We start from the raw sequence: 19,550 nt of genomic DNA, 5'->3' as shown, positions 1-19,550 counted from the left end.
CACATAACCTGCCCTGTAAAATATACTGTCTGTGGATGCTTCAACTCACACTTTATATCCAAACTTATTCTTTAAATGGATCATTGGGCCAGTCTCAAATTCGAGAATAATATATATATTTATACTAAGTATATATATGCAATATATATATACAAAATAAGTATATTTTACATTTCAATAATTGAATATAAAAAAAGATACTGTTTTCACTCTGATTTAATTACTTGAATGACTCTAAACACCTTTTATACAGTTAATATGTTACATGTTATTTCATGCGATTATGACTCCATATATGGCAGTTCTTCTGAATCCATCCAGTTATAAACTCGATTTGTTGGTGAACCAGTCTTTTTCAATAAATTATTAATCCGTCCATCAAATAAACCAAATAGACCTCCTGTTGTAATAAACAAATAACCCAAACTTAATATAAGAATAAAAAAAAAATTAATTTGTACTGTTGTAAGTTCTCTCAAGTGCTAGATTACACTAACAACTAAACACACTCAGAAATCTTACAAACGCATAAATATAAGACTAATTCATACCTGTATGAACAAATAAAATTCTCTTTCCTTTGAATCTTGATGGATTGTTATTTAATTCCTCCACTAATGCCTTGGTGGCTTTACCAGTATACACAGGATCAATCATTATGCCAGTAGTTGTACTTACTTTCAGGATAAATTCTATGCAATGTATAAATACAAATAAAATGCTGTAATTTAATCATTCTTCAAGTAATGAAATCTCCATATCTCCACTGATAATAACAACAACTACCTACTCTTCATAGATAACAAACAATGACAACCACCAATGAAAACAGACACCAACCAATGAATGCCAAAATGCCAGATACCAATCAATGACAACAATGATTTTTGGAAACCAATAAACTATTATTGACAAGTAAAAATAATGATATGAATGACAATAATGGCAACAAACAATTCATCCATGACAACCACTAATAATGATAACCACCAAGCCGTTATTGACTACAACCAATCAGAACAACCAACTCATCAATGACAACCAAATTCATAAATACCGGTAACAACCATAAATTCATCGATGATAATCAAATATAAAAAACAACAAGTCATTGTCAATGACACGTCCCCGTTCCGTTCATATTTGAGTGACATATACATTCAAAGCAGATCATGACCGAAATGCACCTGCATATGTACAACACATTGTGCTAAATCTGAACAAAATCCATCCATGCATGACTGAGATCCGGTTCTGGAATTGTGAAAATACGTGATTTTGATGCATTTTCGGCCTTAAAATGGCCATCATTCCGCTATTGTTAAGCAGATCATGAAACAAATGCACATATCTATTTGTGACATGATGTACCATGTGTGTGTGAAGTTTGAACTTGATCAATCCAGACATGTCTTGGATACGGATCCAGAACTGAATTCTTTAACAAAATGGCCGCCAGTCGGCCATTTCGAACTCGATTCCAAAAAAAAAATGACGTGCATCAAGGTTCTATTATGTTTAATGTATGTACCAAATTTGAACAAAATCCATCCATGCATAACTGAGATACGGGTCCGGAATGGTGAAAATGTGCGATTTCAATGCATTTTCAGCCTTAAAGCGGCCCCCATTTGGCTATCGTTAATGAGATCATAAAACAAATGCACATACATATTTGTGACATGATGTACCTTGTGTGTGTGAAGTTTGAACTTGATCAATCCAGACATGTCTCGGATAAGGATCCAAAACTGAATTCTTTAAAACAAAATGGCCACCAGTCGGCTATTTCGAACTTGATCCGAAAAAAAAAATGACGTGCATCAAGGTCCTATTATGTTTAATGTATGTACCAAATTTGAATGAAATCCGTCCATGCATAACTGAGATCCGGGTCCGGAATGGTGAAAATGTGCGATTTCAATGCATTTTCGGCCTTAAAGCGGCCGCCATTTGGCTATCGTTAATGAGATCATGAAACAAATGCACATACATATTTGTGACATGATGTACCTTGTGTGTGTGAAGTTTGAACTCGATCAATCCAAGCATGTTTCAGATACGGATCCAGAACTGAATTCTTTAAAACAAAATGGCCGCCAGTCGGCCATTTCGAACCCAATCCCCCAAAAAAAATGACGTGCATCAAGGTCCTATTATGTTTAATTTATGTACCAAATTTGAACAAAATCCGTCCATGCATAACTGAGATCCGGGTCCGGAATGGTGAAAATGTGCGATTTTGATGCATTTTCGGCCTTAAAATGGCCGCTATTCGGCTATCGTTAATCGGATCATGAAAAAAATGCATGTGCATATGTCCCATATAATGTGTGATGTATGAGTGAAGTTTGAACTTAATCGGTCCATGCATGTTCGAGATACAGGTGATCACGGACGCACGGACGCACGGACGGACGCACAGACGCACACAGGGCAAAACATAAGTCCCCGTTTTCGGACTGCGTCCGAACGGGGACTAACAAATAATCAATCAAAAACAACCAGATCGTCCATGAAAACTAAAAATGACAACCTCCAATAAATGACAAACACCGGCTTGCTAATGATGACGACCAATGTATTTCAACTGTTGACAATGAAAACCACTAACTCATGGATAACAACCAACAATAGGTCATCCATGACAACCACCAATCACCAGAACTATCAACCCATCTGTGACAACCACCAATCCACTAATGATAGCCATCAATTCGTTAATAACAACCACTAATTCATGAATGACAACACCAATCAATTACAACTACCAATCCAACTATGGCAACCATCAAAAACGGCAACAAATAAATCGTGTATGACAACAAATCTTGTCAATGACAACCACTAATAATGACAATAAACCACCAATGACAATCACCAGAACATCAATGATAACCTACTATGAAGGACAACCAAAAAATGACAACCATCAATTCAGCAATGGCTACCACCAACAAATTACAACCATCAATCCAGCAATGGCTACCACCAAAAAAATGACAACCATCAATCCAACAATGGCACCACCAAAAAATGACAACCAACAATTCAGCAATGGCTACCACCAAAAAATGACAACCATCAATCCAACAATGGCAACCACCAAAAAATACAACCATCAATGGTCACCACCAAAAAATGACAACCATCGATCCAGCAATGGCACCACCAAAAAATGACAACCAACAATTCAGCAATGGCTACCACCAAAAAATTACAACCATCAATCCAGCAATGGCTACCACCAAAAAATTACAACCATCAATCCAACAATGGCACCACCAAAAAATGACAACCAACAATCCAGCAATGGCTACCACCAAAAAATGACAACCATCAATCCAACAATGGCTACCACCAAAAAATGACAACCATCAATCCAGCAATGGCAACCACCAAAAAATGACAACCATCAATCCAGCAATGGCTACCACCAAAAAATGACAACCATCAATCCAAGAATGGCAACCATCAATCCAAGAATGGCTACCACCAAAAAATGACAACCATCAATCCAGCAATGGCTACCACCAAAAAATGACAAACATCAATAATGAGAACTAATAAACCACCAATGACAATCAACAATAATGATAACCAGCAACCAATGAATGACAATAAACAATGGCAATGACCAATTCATCAATAAAAGTAAATGATGGAAATGAGCAATTCATCTATGACAACAACAAAACACAGCGCAACTATTACAACCTTGTCTGCTGATAATCTAGATTGAATAACAAATGGATGGACGGATAACAAACTAATAATGCAAAATTGTTTCTTTGCATGGCAAATATGAGTATTAAAGTCCTGAAACAATGAAATAATAGATCTAAGAATGTTACGTGGAAAATACTGGCTAAAATGCAGGTGAAATAATTCTGACCAAAAATGGACAAGAACAATAAAAAAATAATTAATAGTCATGTTCCTCAAATAATACAACATGTACTGTATTATAATCTCAATGTCCCTCATAGAATAACATGAATTGTAGTACAGCAACATATCCAAACAAAATTTGACAAGCATAATTCTAGCCAGCATCAATTAATTCTACATTAAGGTTGTATGCGCGGAAATGCACTGCACATACGTTCTGCGCATTTGAAACAGACTTTCATGATGGCAGCCACAATAAACGTATATGCATCACGATCATCGAATCAAAAGGATGCTGAAGCAAATGTACGCAAATTAAAAGGATTTTTGGCCGAGAAAGAGAAGAGAAGAAGGTTGGCAGTTATCCAGGTTATCCAAATTCAGGTATGTACGTACAGTGTCAGTATACGATGTTTGCATAAGTGGTCTGCAACTGTATCCACAACTTGAATCAATATATTTTCGCATACTATTTGTTTTTATGACATCGGATTATGCTTATTTTATGGGAAACAGTGTTTATTTTTTCTATTTCCTGTTTCACTAAATACAGAAATTGGGATAAAAAAATAATTGACAACGACGTTTAACATTGTTTCTGTCACGACCTCTTCAGCTTTATATATTTATGACGAGGTGTCTTCAACCACGAACTGGTAATTTTAACTACCGTATATGCACAAAACCACCAATTTAAGGGCCTAATTACCTCGCAGTTCCATATAACAAAGGGGATACAATGTTAACTATGAATAAACAGCATGTTCAAATATTTTCTATATTTTGCTGTTTTGAAATCCATTTATTTATTTTCCTGATGTTATAAATTTAGAGCATTGAAATTCCATTTGTTTACTCTTCAACAAAAATTAACATGTACATTTTTACAGCTGTTAAGGAAATTCAAATGTGGTTTTCCAGATACTTGCATATTTGTTGGGTTTTCCAGATAGTAGATATTTTTTTCCTAATTGTTATTGTGTCAAATATTTTTCTTCTAAATTCTACATTGTAATATATATTTTTGGACATTTTCTCCAAATAGATGATTTTTTCTGAAAATAAGCCATGACCCCCATCTCAAATTTCTAAATGTGCTACCGGTATGTTACCTAAAAATTTCCATTATTGTTATATTTTATTTTTCACATGCATCTCATCTGACTGTGAGAGAGTTTCTGTTTTGCCTATGGCTCCTTTAGAAATGATGATTTTGGAATAATGGTTTCTTTTTACATCTGTAAATATTCATACATTTCCTATGAATAGCACAGATAATATGTTAACATCTTACTGTTGTCAATACCTGTTAGCCAGTATAGTAGTGCAAATTGCATGAAGTTTATTTACATGATGACAGTAATGATAATCTGATTTATCTTTACAGAGGTTACTTCAGCGAGTACTATAAATTGGAATGTTGGACGCAGAATAGTACAGCTGTCTGTTCTAGCTGAGGGACTAAAAGTCTGTGCTGTGTGTTGTGAACACCATGTTCTGATGGATTGCCAGGAGGAGAGACGATATGGTCTTGTTAGTATACTGTATATCCATTGCCAGAGATGTGGTACTGTAAACCATGTGTATACAGGTTCAAGACTATCACATTTTTTTTTTTGAAAAGAAGTAACTATATTTAAAACAAAATGATTAATGACTGTTGATCCATGATTTTTCAATTTTTTATTATTTTTTTATTAACAGACACATGCATGACATGGGCATATTTTCAGAAAAGAGAACACTTTTTTTTGTCCATTGAAGGGTATTGTATCTAAATATATGTATTTATATCCAGATTTAAAAAAAATAAATACATACAATTGTATTTATTGTATACGATTGTATAATATTAGTATTTATGGACCAGTTCTATTTAGTTATTGATATATGAATATTTTTAAAAAAAAAAACAGAACACAAAATAAATATTACTTACAACTAAACAGTACTGATCTTTTTTGTCACTTCCTGTATTTAACACTAGTCATACTCTGCCTTGTACATATGTTACAGCACCCCACCCCACCCACCACCACCGTACCACCACCACCACCATACACACAACACCTGTGCCCTAACTGAGAATACAATGCTTTCATCAGTATCCCTCACCCAAAATGTCTTTTCAGCGAAAATTTATTCCAGCTAAAATAAATTATTTCACAGTAATTTACTGATATTGGATGTACATGACCATATTTTATGTATGTATATTACCAGGCCACTGACAAAGGTCACGTAAATAATCCAACATGGCCACCAAGATTATTGAAACTGACAATTAAACTCATTTTTTTTCAAAATTGTTCAGTAATAAATATAAGTCCAGTCCATGTTTTGTACTTAATCTTGAAGACCATAAACATATGGAACAAGTCATTGTCAATGACACGTCCCCGTTCCGTTCATATTTGAGTGACATATACATTCAAAGCAGATCATGACCGAAATGCACCTGCATATGTACAACACATTGTGCTAAATCTGAACAAAATCCATCCATGCATGACTGAGATCCGGTTCTGGAATTGTGAAAATACGTGATTTTGATGCATTTTCGGCCTTAAAATGGCCATCATTCCGCTATTGTTAAGCAGATCATGAAACAAATGCACATATCTATTTGTGACATGATGTACCATGTGTGTGTGAAGTTTGAACTTGATCAATCCAGACATGTCTTGGATACGGATCCAGAACTGAATTCTTTAACAAAATGGCCGCCAGTCGGCCATTTCGAACTTGATCCGAAAAAAAAAAAGACGTGCATCAAGGTCCTATTATGTTTAATGTATGTACCAAATTTGAACAAAATCCATCCATGCATAACTGAGACCCGGGTCCGGAATGGTGAAAATGTGCGATTTCAATGCATTTTCGGCCTTAAAGCGGTCGCCATTTGGCTATCGTTAATGAGATCATGAAACAAATGCACATACATATTTGTGACATGATGTACCTTGTGTGTGTGAAGTTTGAACTCGATCAATCCAAGCATGTCTCAGATACGGATCCAGAACTGAATTCTTTAAAACAAAATGGCCGCCAGTCGGCCATTTCGAACCCGATCCAAAAAAAAAATGACGTGCATCAAGGTCCTATTCTGTTTAATGTATGTACCAAATTTGAACAAAATCCGTCCATGCATAACTGAGATCCGGGTCCGGAATGGTGAAAATGTGCGATTTTGATGCATTTTCGGCCTTAAAATGGCCGCTATTCGGCTATCGTTAATCGGATCATGAAAAAAATGCATGTGCATATGTCCCATATAATGTGTGATGTATGAGTGAAGTTTGAACTTAATCGGTCCATGCATGTTCGAGATACAGGTGATCACGGACGCACGGACGGACGGACGGACGCACACAGGGCAAAACATAAGTCCCCGTTTTCGGACTGCGTCCGAACGGGGACTAATAAAGTGAGTAATAAGAGTAGTTTTGGTTTGTGATGTGGAATATAACAACAGAGTAAAAACCTGTATCTCCTGGTATTTTTCATCCAAACAACTACCAATCCAGCAAAGACAAATGCCAATAATCAATCAATCATAAACAAATTTGATCAAAGGCAACCAACAATCTAACAATGACAATGACCAATTTATCAATGATAACCAACAGTGGAAACCATCACTACTAGTAATTACATGCACCAAAATATTATATAATTTTTCTTTGTATTTATCATCATACCTTGTTCCTCACAGCTGGTTTGGCTATACCCAGCACCAATTGCATTATATACAGTTACAATGTCCTCAGAATTGACATCATTAAGACCAATGGCATCTAGGTTTCCTTGCACATGCTCATAAAAATAGTCGAGATTAAAACTAGACACTCCATAAGCATGGCACCTAAAGCAACAGATATTGCAACCAATGCCAAAAATTAGGGTGTTGAAAACACAGAAAGCTCATATGCATTGGCAGATTTTTTAGAATATTTAGAATTTTATATCTGTTCTGTTGTGATACAGTGGCTATTATCTGTTTTTTTTCTTATTCAGGCTTATAGCACACATATCCAAAGCATTTAACTTTGGTTGTATTTGAGAGCCCACAAAATGTTATAAAACCATTAACATTTCAAAGAAATATTTTCATCTCAGTATCCAAGTATGACAACTAATAATTGAAAACAAAGCGTTGCCAAATATTTTAAAAATCTGCCCCTGCATATCACATAAGGCAACTGCACATATAATAACGTATACCTAATTCTTCATCTGTCGAGAGCCCGTAACCTCGACCTTTCGCACCTTCAATGACATCAAGAATATCCTCAGATTTGACTTGCTGACTCAAGCCAGCTGCAGCTAGCGTAGCATTAACGTGTCCATGGAAGTAAGTGGAATTATCACACACTGCAAAGGCATGACACCTGCAATTATGTAACAGTGAAATGGGAAGGGGACAAATTATTTATGTCATATGACAATGGGAAAAATTATGTGATATGGTGGAGAAATAATTTTTTTTTTACCGGAAATATTATCTTAGCTATAGATGCAAATTATATGATGTCATTGTAAAATCATGAAACTTTAATTTGTAATAGTGAATATATCACTAAGGTTTCTGTGACAGGGAGTCATAATGTGAATGTCAGCCCCCTGTGAATGCTTTTGAACATTATAGATAGTGAAAAGTTAAGCCTGGATACCAGACACCTGTTGCACTGGTTGCCCCCTACTCTATAATGGTCTGGGAAAACTGCTAAGATGATATTTTCCAATTAAATTGATTGCAGTTTTCCCCAGTGGCTACAACAAAGTATTACTATCCCATTCTTTCATGACGTTGAAAATAAATTAACAAAATAAATGAGCCAAAAGAAAGTATGCATGTAGAGTGGGGATATAACCAGTGAAAAGTATTCAGGTAAACAAGCCAGTGAAAAGTTATTATGGTTTTTGGTACCTTATTTATTTGATGAGCGAGAGGTTTTTTAATGAAAAAAATAAAAATCTGTTGAATACTGAACTAAAATTGCATGACTATGAGCCAAATTTTGAATGGATTGGCTTATAAATAAACACAGAATGGTTTATACTAGAGCAGTTGCAGTATCGTGATGAAGAAGAAACAACCGTGAGACTATTGTAAGCTTTCTCTTAAAAAAGTATTTGTGAGAGAAAATGATACCTACACAGCATAACTAACACTGCAAACAGCATTCCAAAAAATGTCTAAATTCTACTATCAAATATCAGATCTCATTAACCACATACATTTTGAGCAACATTTTTGTGCAACATAGTGACGATGTATCATGCAAATGCTGATAACTGTATCTCATGCATGCTTGCAACCCACCACCAAAATTTGATGGTTAAAGAAAGTAAATAATGTATATATTGATACAAGTCATTAATGACAAAGTTCCCCTGTTGGAACTATACAGGAAAATGATATTCATGCCAAAAATAAAGTAATATGGACCAAAAGCATAGTTAATAATTTAGAGTGAATAATTGGCCTGTCTAGTATCAACAGAAACTAGATGTATTAAATGACTCTTCCAAAATTGTAATATTCGATCAGAAATTAAACAGGATATGATATTCATACATTTTTTGTATCAAAACTGATTTTCATTTGTCCAGGCTCATGTACAGAAACACAAAATGAATCATCATGGACATGTATCTCAACATATATAATGTTTGTATCACATTTGAATCAAAACTCCAGTCCAAAAGATGGATGCAGTTGGCCATCTTTGATATGATTATTGTGTATTCCTTTATGTATGATGTATGTGCCAAATATGAATGAAAATGGTCCATAAGCTTTGGAGATATGGTATGGTCAAAAAAGCAAGATGGCCACCAGTCAGCCATCCTTGTTCTGATTGTGAAACAAACTGACATAGACATGTATTCCTATATGCATGATGTTTGTGCCAAATATGATTTCTAATATGGTTTCTAAGCCTTGAAGATATAGTAGTATGGTAAAAAAAAAGATGGCCACCAGTCAGCCATTCTGATCTGATTGTAAAACAAATTGTCATGGACATGTAGTCTAAAATGTATGAAATTTGAACAAAAACTGAAAAAGTATGCATATAAAGTACCATATTTTCGATCAAAAAATGGCTGCCAGTTGGCCATCTTTGATCTGATCACAAAACAAATCGCGATAGACATATATCCTAACTTTTATAATGCACATACTAAATGTGAAAAAAAACTAACAATGCATGCAAAGGATACCACATTTTCAAAAAACAAAATGGCTGCTAGTTGGAAACCACTGCATGTGCATATGTCTTATTTCATTTCAATTATAAGATTGTCAAGAAACATTTGAACAGAAGCTGTATGTGACCAGAAAAGATGAAGCCATCTAAGAATATTATCTGATTTCAATGGAAGTAGAAAAATGCATATTCTGCATGAATTTACAACAGCTTGTTTGATTGGATGAAAATTAGTCACATGAAATAATTTTTAATCTTCTAACCAATAGGATTGGTTGTTGTATTTTTTAATAATACTTACTTTAGTTTTGAGCCAGTCAGGTAGTTTCCTATTGCTAAACCAGCAGCTGTGCCTCCACTGCCGATAGTGAAAACTAGATCATCAAAATCTTCCAAAACATTCTGTTAAAATACAAATAGTTTTCGTTTAATCATATTTGTAAAAAAAATTATACTAAAATTTGTTATTTGTTTTATTAAGACATTTTTGCTCTTATGCTCAGGATGGAAACAGAAACAGTTGGATGAAATAGCTATCTCTGACCAATCTGAAAAAATAATTTTAAACTAGACTCTAGCAGAATTATAAGCCCACCATTTAATTGATCATACCTGTCTCATCAATTCTCTAAAGCCTTCTATATATCCAAATAATCCAGTGATAGTTGATCCACCAACCTCCATCGGGTAAGATTTACCACCTCCATCGCTACAACAACAAACAAATTATTTAAATTTTAACCAAACTTGAAAACTTAATTACATTTTTAATTAATCAACTGTGGAAATAATTAAAAGTATGTTCATGGTTCAGAGTAAAGTCGACCAATGGTGGGATCTATATTGTACATCAAATGTGTCCCAGTAAGTCATCAATTCTTCCATTATGCTCATCCTAGTTCACAGGTAGTTATCATCACTAAAGTATCTCTCTATTACACCACAAACACGCATAGGTATATATTCGATTTAGGGTGAGGGTCAGAGGGAAAAAAGAAATATTCATGTATCTGGTCATCATGATCATCAGTTAAAAATGTCAAATATTTTGTCAACACTTGTTTACTAGACTGTCGACAGTCGGTCGTACCTAATATTAATCTGTTATTATTAATAAATATTGTGTATAAACGTTATAGGCGTGAATAAATTTCAAATGCCGGGACAGCATTTCCCATCAAACACCTTCGGCATTTGAATGTCTAGGATACACAATTAATTACACTAGGCCTGAGGACTGTCAACAGTCTACTGTGGAAGGATTAATTATTCACTGGGTTTTAATTTTGCTTATTTCGCTGACTGGAAAATGCGCTAAATTAAAACCCAGTGAATATGTAAAATTTAGCATAGAAAATATTATCTAAATTATAAAACCGTGAATTTAAAACCCACTGAATGTGCCTGAAATGGTAAATCAGCAAAATTTAAACCCATTAATCATTCTACAGTACTTGTTTACATCACCGTCCCTCAAGACTTTTGAGGGACGGTGTTTACATACTCTAACAGAGCAGCACTGCCAATATGACGATTAATGCAGACTATGAGTCCTCACCCACTGCCAAGCAAAGTGATAACTTGTTTTTTAACTAGTGTTTCGTTTTAAATTAATACAATGTAGTTCCACTTTACCCCACATACATAAAATAATATATTTTCTTACTCTATTTTCTGTGCCAGTTTTTCCATTCTTACTCTGATATCTGGTTCATATTTGCATGTTCTTGGAATGAGATATATATGTGAACCAACCATTCGATTTAGCAGTAAATTACCTTCACATCCAATCAAGTCAGGATCCTGGAATGCAAAAGTTGTATTAATTCAAGAAATAACTGGAAAGCTAATAAAGGTTTAATCAGGCATCAACCAAAATGTTGGGCTAGCCCTTAATTCCATGACTGTTTTAGAGCATTGTTCTTTGTCAAATGTTCCCTAAGTCAGCATTGCATTGATGTGAGAAAAAATACTGAATTTATTATTTTTTCAAAATTATATCTGTTTTGCTGGGACTTGATAGACATGCTTAAAATATGGTCGATATATTTACAAATATGATGTAATTACATAATATTAATCATGATTTTTATGTGTGCCAGCAAACAATTGAAATGCACTATACAATATGTTGTTTGGTCATTATTATGCTTCTTGCTTTGAAAACAATATTTGTCTTTTCTCAAAATGTATTTTCACATCTTCCAACATTAAAATTTTCTCATCTATGGGGTAAATTCCATCACTAACATTGACCATATTTACATCAAATTTTAATGCTTTCCATTGATTTACATAATACATGGCAACAACATAGCACATGAAGGAAAAGAATACCATCAAGCGATGCTAGAAATAACATATACTACGTACAATATAGTGTACAATATAGTTAATGAAACTGTGGGAGATACAAGTCACTCGCACTCACCGTCCCCTCAGATCTCAGAAGTAAATGTGATTCAAGACCCAGTTGCCTCGCTGCTACTGCTGCTGATCGGGCAAAGTTTGACTGGATACCGCCACATGTTATTATTGAAGTACAACCTGTATTCACGGCTTCACCCAGCAGAAATTCTAACTTTCTAACCTTCAATAAAAGGATTATTGAATTATTAGACCCAGTGCTAGATAGTAACAAGTTTGTAAAATAGTGTTAACAACTTATACATAAAACACAGTACAAATAATAATCAGTGTAATTACGGTAGTACATTCATATTGCATAGTTACATGTACATACATAGTCATCAAAATATAATCTCTAAGGCTCTCAGCCACAGTGTACATTTATGGGTTGTAATATTTTTACCATATCGTACCATATCATACCGTACATACTTGGTGCGCCCAATTAGTGAAAAGTAGAAAAATTTAAAAGCACAACAAATTGTTGATATTTTGTTGTGTGGAAGGTTCCATAAAACAAATGACAAAGAGTAGAAGTCCCCAAACTTGTTTCCATGGAAATAATGACATTTAAGCAATACTGTGGTGGCCATATTTAATTGAAAAGTAATCAAAATGTTTTAATTGACATCGTGATTAATTATTCGAGAAGACGATTCATTTAGAGAAACAAAAATTAAAATAGTGACTTGTTTATTTAACATAATTATTGTGGCATTGGAATAATTTCTCAAGGTCTTTGTTCCTATAATAATAAACTTCCTTGGGAAATCATGATGAAGTAACCGCCAAGTAATGTGGTTTAGGTTGAAAATGTTGTCCTTATTTCATCTTTTTCATGTGCTGTACCATATTCAAATTATGTCAGTTCCAATTTTGGTAAAATCACCTAATGCTACTCCAAGATTTTACTTAAACCTTTAAAAAGCCAGTTACAGACAAAATTTAAGAAAATTCATCTGTCTAAATTGTGTTAACATTAACATCTTTAACAACTATTCCTAGTCTTTGCTGATGCCCAAGATGTTTAAATTTCTAGTTGGGCTGGTAAAAATTAAAACTTACATGACCAGTGGTTTGACAAAAAATAAATATGATGTGCTTCAATATAAATTTAGGAATGAAATTTTATGAATAATATTATTAGATAAAGTTGAATCATTAAAAAATGCAACAAGTTAAAATGGGGAATTAAAATATTGTGTTTTTGTAGTGATTACTGGTACTTAGAATATGAATGGAAGTATTTTGAAATGATATTTAATGCAGTACTGTTAACTTTTGGCAGGGCTGGTAAAATTTAAAGGCTGCATGCCCTAATGTGTCTGGTAGACAGTTTTGAGGGATTTCAAACACTGCTTTTCCTTAAACAGCACTGGACGGCATCATAATCCCAAATATATTTATTATAAACCATATGATGCAACTAATAAACATAGATGCATGTACTACAGTTTGTGATTCTCTCTCACCTTATTTCCAGACAAAGTGCTTCCTGTCAGATCATCTCGTTTTATATGGAGTTTAAACTCATTTGGAATACCAGGAATATTCCACGGATGAATGGGTGTGTCATACATGGACAACTAAAAATAAAAAAATAAAAATCTAGTGAATGCAAAGACTGAGAAATAGTTAGGGTACATATACATTCATAAATACATATGAAAAACCTCAGACTTTTAGTACATGTATAGCTTGAAGCTTGAAATTTTTGAGGCTTGAGCAAACATTCAAATCACATTCTCAGGTGATTGAGGAAGCTGTTTAGTTTGGGACAAACCAGGTCGAACTTGTTATGCACAAAGACAAGTGCAAAGGGAGTAATGACCAATGTGTAGAGGATGCATGTGTTGATGCAACCACATGTTTTAATAGTAGTTTTTTTGAAATTGTGTATATTATCAAAGGTACATTACTTGGGGTTTGCAACGCGCATAGTACTGTATGGTGACATCATGTCAAGATCCCATTGAAGTCTCATCTCGTAGATAGCGAGACTGAGGCTACGACCTTCTGACATGATATAGGCGGTTTGTAATAAGATAATAAAACATGTATTACCACATTGATAGTGAAAAAATGTAATACATCGAAAATGTACAAAAAATATAGTTCTCGTAATCCGTCATATCGTGGGCAGCTATTTTGATCCACCTGGACATTCCAGTATCCTAGTTACCTCGGGCATGCGCATTCGAATTTTTCTGAGTTGGAACGCTTATGCGAGAGCGAGATTGAAATGGGATCTTGGTATCATGTCACCGTAGTTGCAAACCCCAAGTAATGTACCTCTGATATTATATATGTATACAAAATTCATACACACAAGACAACAGTAGTTTTTTTATACACACTTTAATATACACATTCATTACATAGTTGAATTTTAATAATTCACAGGCCCATATTTCTGAACTGTATATTAAAATTAGCGATATAAGTTGGTCAAACATTTTGATACATATAGTTGGTGATATCATTTTATTACTTAGTATAGCGTTTCTTATTGTAAATAATGCTTTCATGGCTTTATTTTTTAACATTTGGTTGTTGAGCTTAGATTTTCTATTGGGGGTGAAAATTGACCCAGGTAGCTGAATATATTCACTGGATTTATATTCTGACTATTTATTTTGAAGTTTTTACCTTTATTGAAGATCATAATCTTAGTTTTCTTTGTATTTAGAGGTTCCATTCAGTGCAGTAATTTATTAAGGCAATTTTGTAGGCCTTCTGCAGTGTTAGATGCTAGAACCATGGCGTCCGCATATTAAATACAGCTTAAAGGATTACCATTAATCCTCAAATATACCGGGGGGGGGGGTCATTTAGGAAAATATTGAATAATGTTGGGGACATATGGCTCATCGTACCTTGACTTTGCACTCCGGTATCCTCTTCAACGTCTTGGCCCATTCTGGGGGATCGTATGCAGCCAATAACTCCGTTAGTTTATTGCTTGCCATGGCCGTGGTCGTAGTGTTCGTGGTCAGGGGACGCCTCGCTAAAATGAGAACCGAACTGATCAGTCGCATATGGATTGACTCTCGTGTTACTGATAGAATCGACTTGCGGTTCAGTCAGTGTGGTCTTGCGTCATCTTGGAGGTGTGTATATTGAAGGCGGTGACTTAGTTGTGATTGTAGATCGTATCAGTATCGCCAGAATCATCTACAGCTATTGCTTGCACGCCGCGATCACACTCATGGTAGCTGCCAGCACAATCAATCAGCTGTGACCTGTGACCTTTACCCTTTCGCAGGATATCTGATTCAAATCATAAATGTCCAGATATTTCGTTATTTCTTTCTCTTTTCCTTATTTTTGGCATTCCTTTATTTTTCCATCTGAATGAATATATGAATATAAATGAATATAATAAAAACAATTCCGACAAAATTCTATGCAAATCAGATTGGGCGTAGCGATTTCTTGGAATCATGACGTGGCCATCACTAAACTTAATATTTGCAATTCACGATTTGTGATTTTGAATTAAATTGCAATCTTATCCAGGAACACAATTTAACTAAAATCATATATCGGAATGCAATTTAATTAAAATTTAATTGCGTTTAATTGAATTCAAGGTATCAAAAATAACTTCATACACATTGTAACTTGATTAATAATGGTTCACGTTGCTTAGAGTTCAAAAATGGGGTAAGGTATGGTAGAGGTTACCATACCTAGACCATTTCTATGACCCTAAGCTACGCAAACTTTAATAAATGAATAAATATTAAAGGGCGGTGGTCGTCGCGCTGCACATGCGCGACATTTGTGTTGATAGACATTGATTTTCCCACAGTCAAATGCGCTCTTCTAATGGAAATCACAAGTATAATGTTTGACCAGAGCGCGTCTTGCACTAATTACCACCAGTGACTCCTTTGATGCCTTCCAATCAAATAAAAACATACCTAATTAAAGCTTGGTAACGTCTCAGTTTGTACTCGTTGATCTGCTCAACAGTCAAAGTCTCCATATTTGTTTATATAAGACCCATATATCTCGCGCATGCGTGGCGTGACAACTACCGACCTTTAATAAATCGCAAGTCGCAAATCGCGGCGGTCACATTCTGCACTGAAGTACTACTCATACATGTTTTTTTTCAATTTAGAATATCACTAATAAATAGCACTATATTATTATTATTATATTATATTATATTTTTATGACACAAATAAATGAATAAACAAACCAGCCGATGTGAAATTGATATGCTTCAGTGTACAGCTCTTATTCTGTACTCTCATTTTCATTTGAAATGTAAATTCCAATAAGCTAGTCACATGTTCAGTAATACCTTTAAAAATAAAACGTGTGTTACTTTATTATACCAACAAGACATTACGAAATGCAATGATCACAAATAAATTACCTTGTTATTAGTTAAGCAAGCAATTAAACGACATGGTAATATTTTCAACTACGCTTATGTTTACGATTGCCTAAAATTCTCCACCAAACGACTTCGCATCCGCAATTATGTTGTTAAATTCGATAATCTAGTGAGTCTGTCAGACAAAAAAAAAAGAAAATAAATAATAAAATGCAAAGACAAATAAAATATAAAGTTGCAAGGCATGCAGCGAAGTATGAATTTCAAAGTAAGAAGGGTAATATAATTTCAAAGAATCACAGGTTTTGACAACACTCACTAATTGTTTTATTTTAGGGGACCGCAATGAAGTAACTAAATAAAAAGAACTAATTAAGACAAAATCAAATATCTCAGTGCAAAAGATTCTTATCTTTTATGAATGAGGGGGCTGGCGACTACAACAAGGTCACCATTGCACTATAGGTGAACAAGTATGGATGGATGGATGGATGGATGTACTGGAGATGGTGATGTGAAAGTTGTGCGCTGTCCTAGTATATATTATCCAGCTTTGTAGCAGGACATTGCTGTTCACTTTGACAGTGAGGCTCGGTCGCCTAACAAATGATAGTGGTATGTTAATTCTTTGTGATACATTGGTAATTTACAACAATCAAACTATTTATTCTATAACTCTTCAATGAAAATATAAAACAACAACAACAAAGCAATGTTCAATGGCCACTGTACAACAATTTTGGCTGCGTTGTGTTCGGGAAACTTGACTCGCTTAGCTGATAACATTTACACCTAGAGATACCAGTCGCGACCCAAAGGAATACACATTAGTTCATTACAGACAGTCCAGCTTTATCCCTCCAAACCGTCAGCTGAGGTAACGCTTCGCTGCCCACTTCTCTCCTTCCCTCACAAAGTTTTACAAACTTTATCATAAACTTTAAGGCGTGGCAGAGTAAACATGACATCAGCCAATCGCTGCAGTAGTTGGCACGATCACGTGATTACCAGGGATGTGTCTCATGGTTGAAGCATTGTGTAGTTGCCACTACTAAGTACAATTATGTAGTAAAAAAAAATATCAAATTCCTGTGATAAATATTCATAATGTCCACCCTAAACATGCAAGTTGTTGATTCAAAACAATACTGCAAAGGCGTGTGAACCGAATGTGCGTTCATGATATGTCGCTATGGTAACACTTCACTGAGTCACTTTGATATAGTTTCTGATATACCACTATTTTATTCAGTTCAGCATATCTTTAGGTTGAATAGCAGTATTACAATATAAGATATCAATATTTGTATTAGACGTTGTACTGTAGCTTGTGTGGTTCTCCCGGATAGTTTCACTGTGTGACTATATTGTCTTGCGATATTGACTGTATTATTATATGCATTACTCTTTTCTTAAAAATACTTCTTAATGGTCAAAAAGGCTAAATGTTGATTGTAATTCTACATGTATATTTGTCCAATACTTTAATTTGATGCTAGTTCAGCCTTTTGATAAAAGTCTTTTCTGGTCACTATCAAGGATTTGCATCAACAAAGCAGTATGCAATTACAATTTGTTAGTTTGTGTTATTATTATGTCAACTTAGATTCCACAGTGTAAATATAAGAATAAATCAATACAAAACATCACGGTTACTAGAAATTATGAAAATTACGATCGCCGCAACGTCGGCAGTATGCTAATTCCCTTTCGTTTTAAATGTGTACCGAGACACGCATCCTAACAAACAAAAAACGAGAGAGTTTCCTTACCGTTCTTCTAGTAACCGTGCATATATGTACTATGCAGAATTGTTGGTTTTTACGATACTTAAAAGTTGACTTATGTATATCTACCATCTGCCATTTGCAGATTGTTTTATTATTCTAATTCTTTTGTGTCATTAAAATTAATAAATTCCATGGAATTGCACAAATATTTGAGAACAAGTCTTAATTCAGAAAAATGGCTGCATTTGAAAAGAAAGTACGCCTTTGATTCCTGGGTGGACGGCCTTTCTTGCGACGAGTGCATAACTTGAATAATAGCCTGGTCATGTAGTTTTCTCATTTCCGTAATATGATCATTATTGACAATATCGACGGAGGTTCGGTTGCAACATTTTGGATTGATTAACATATTGTTTTACCCCAAATACATATACGTTGCCATAGTTACAATCCATATACACAATCGTATGTTTATATTATTATGAAGTAGATAGGTACTTGTACGATGTAATTTATGTGGTTTTGTGTCTGTGATAAAATAAACAAAATCATTTGATTGTTCTGATGTTTATACCCACTAAATTATACATACATATAATAACATGATCGCCTGTTATAGATAATTGGAGTATGTAAAAGAACTGTACTTAGTAAAGCTTTGGACCAACGTATTTGTAAAACGTTATCAGTTCAGAAAAAAGACAATCGCAAATCGTGAATTGCAAATCCCGGTTTAGTGGTGGTCAGATCATGATCCCAAGAAAACGATACGTCCTAACCAATCTGAATAGGTTTGACACCACAATTATAATATTTAGCAAGGCGTGGGGTCACGTGGTGACCCACATTTGCAAAGAGTGGCATGCTTCAAACTTTCTATAATAACTGAATAAGCAAGTCTTAATTCTGTGACCCTTATGATATAAGCACGTCAATTGTGTGGGTACGGGGTCA

The 19,550-nt window shown here is 34.5% G+C and overlaps 1 protein-coding gene across 1 annotated transcript; it reads right to left on the bottom strand.

Annotated features, from left to right (window-relative positions):
- Positions 1-198: 198 nt before the first annotated feature.
- On the bottom strand, positions 199-15,750 carry LOC100378838 (uncharacterized). The gene is made up of 9 exons (XM_006823355.3): positions 15,392-15,750; positions 13,988-14,101; positions 12,538-12,696; positions 11,773-11,909; positions 10,719-10,815; positions 10,408-10,508; positions 8,116-8,282; positions 552-692; positions 199-400 (listed from the first exon to the last, which is right to left on the bottom strand). Exons 1-9 carry the CDS (start codon positions 15,551-15,553, stop codon positions 282-284), a joined length of 1,197 nt encoding a protein of 398 aa, XP_006823418.1. The 5' UTR covers positions 15,554-15,750; the 3' UTR covers positions 199-281.
- Between the last annotated feature and the right edge of the window lie 3,800 nt (positions 15,751-19,550).

This window comes from Saccoglossus kowalevskii, chromosome 1, assembly GCF_978046115.1.
Source record: "Saccoglossus kowalevskii chromosome 1, keSacKowa6.1, whole genome shotgun sequence".
Classification (NCBI taxonomy): Eukaryota; Metazoa; Hemichordata; class Enteropneusta; family Harrimaniidae; genus Saccoglossus; species Saccoglossus kowalevskii.
This window is presented reverse-complemented; position numbering and strand designations above follow the sequence as displayed.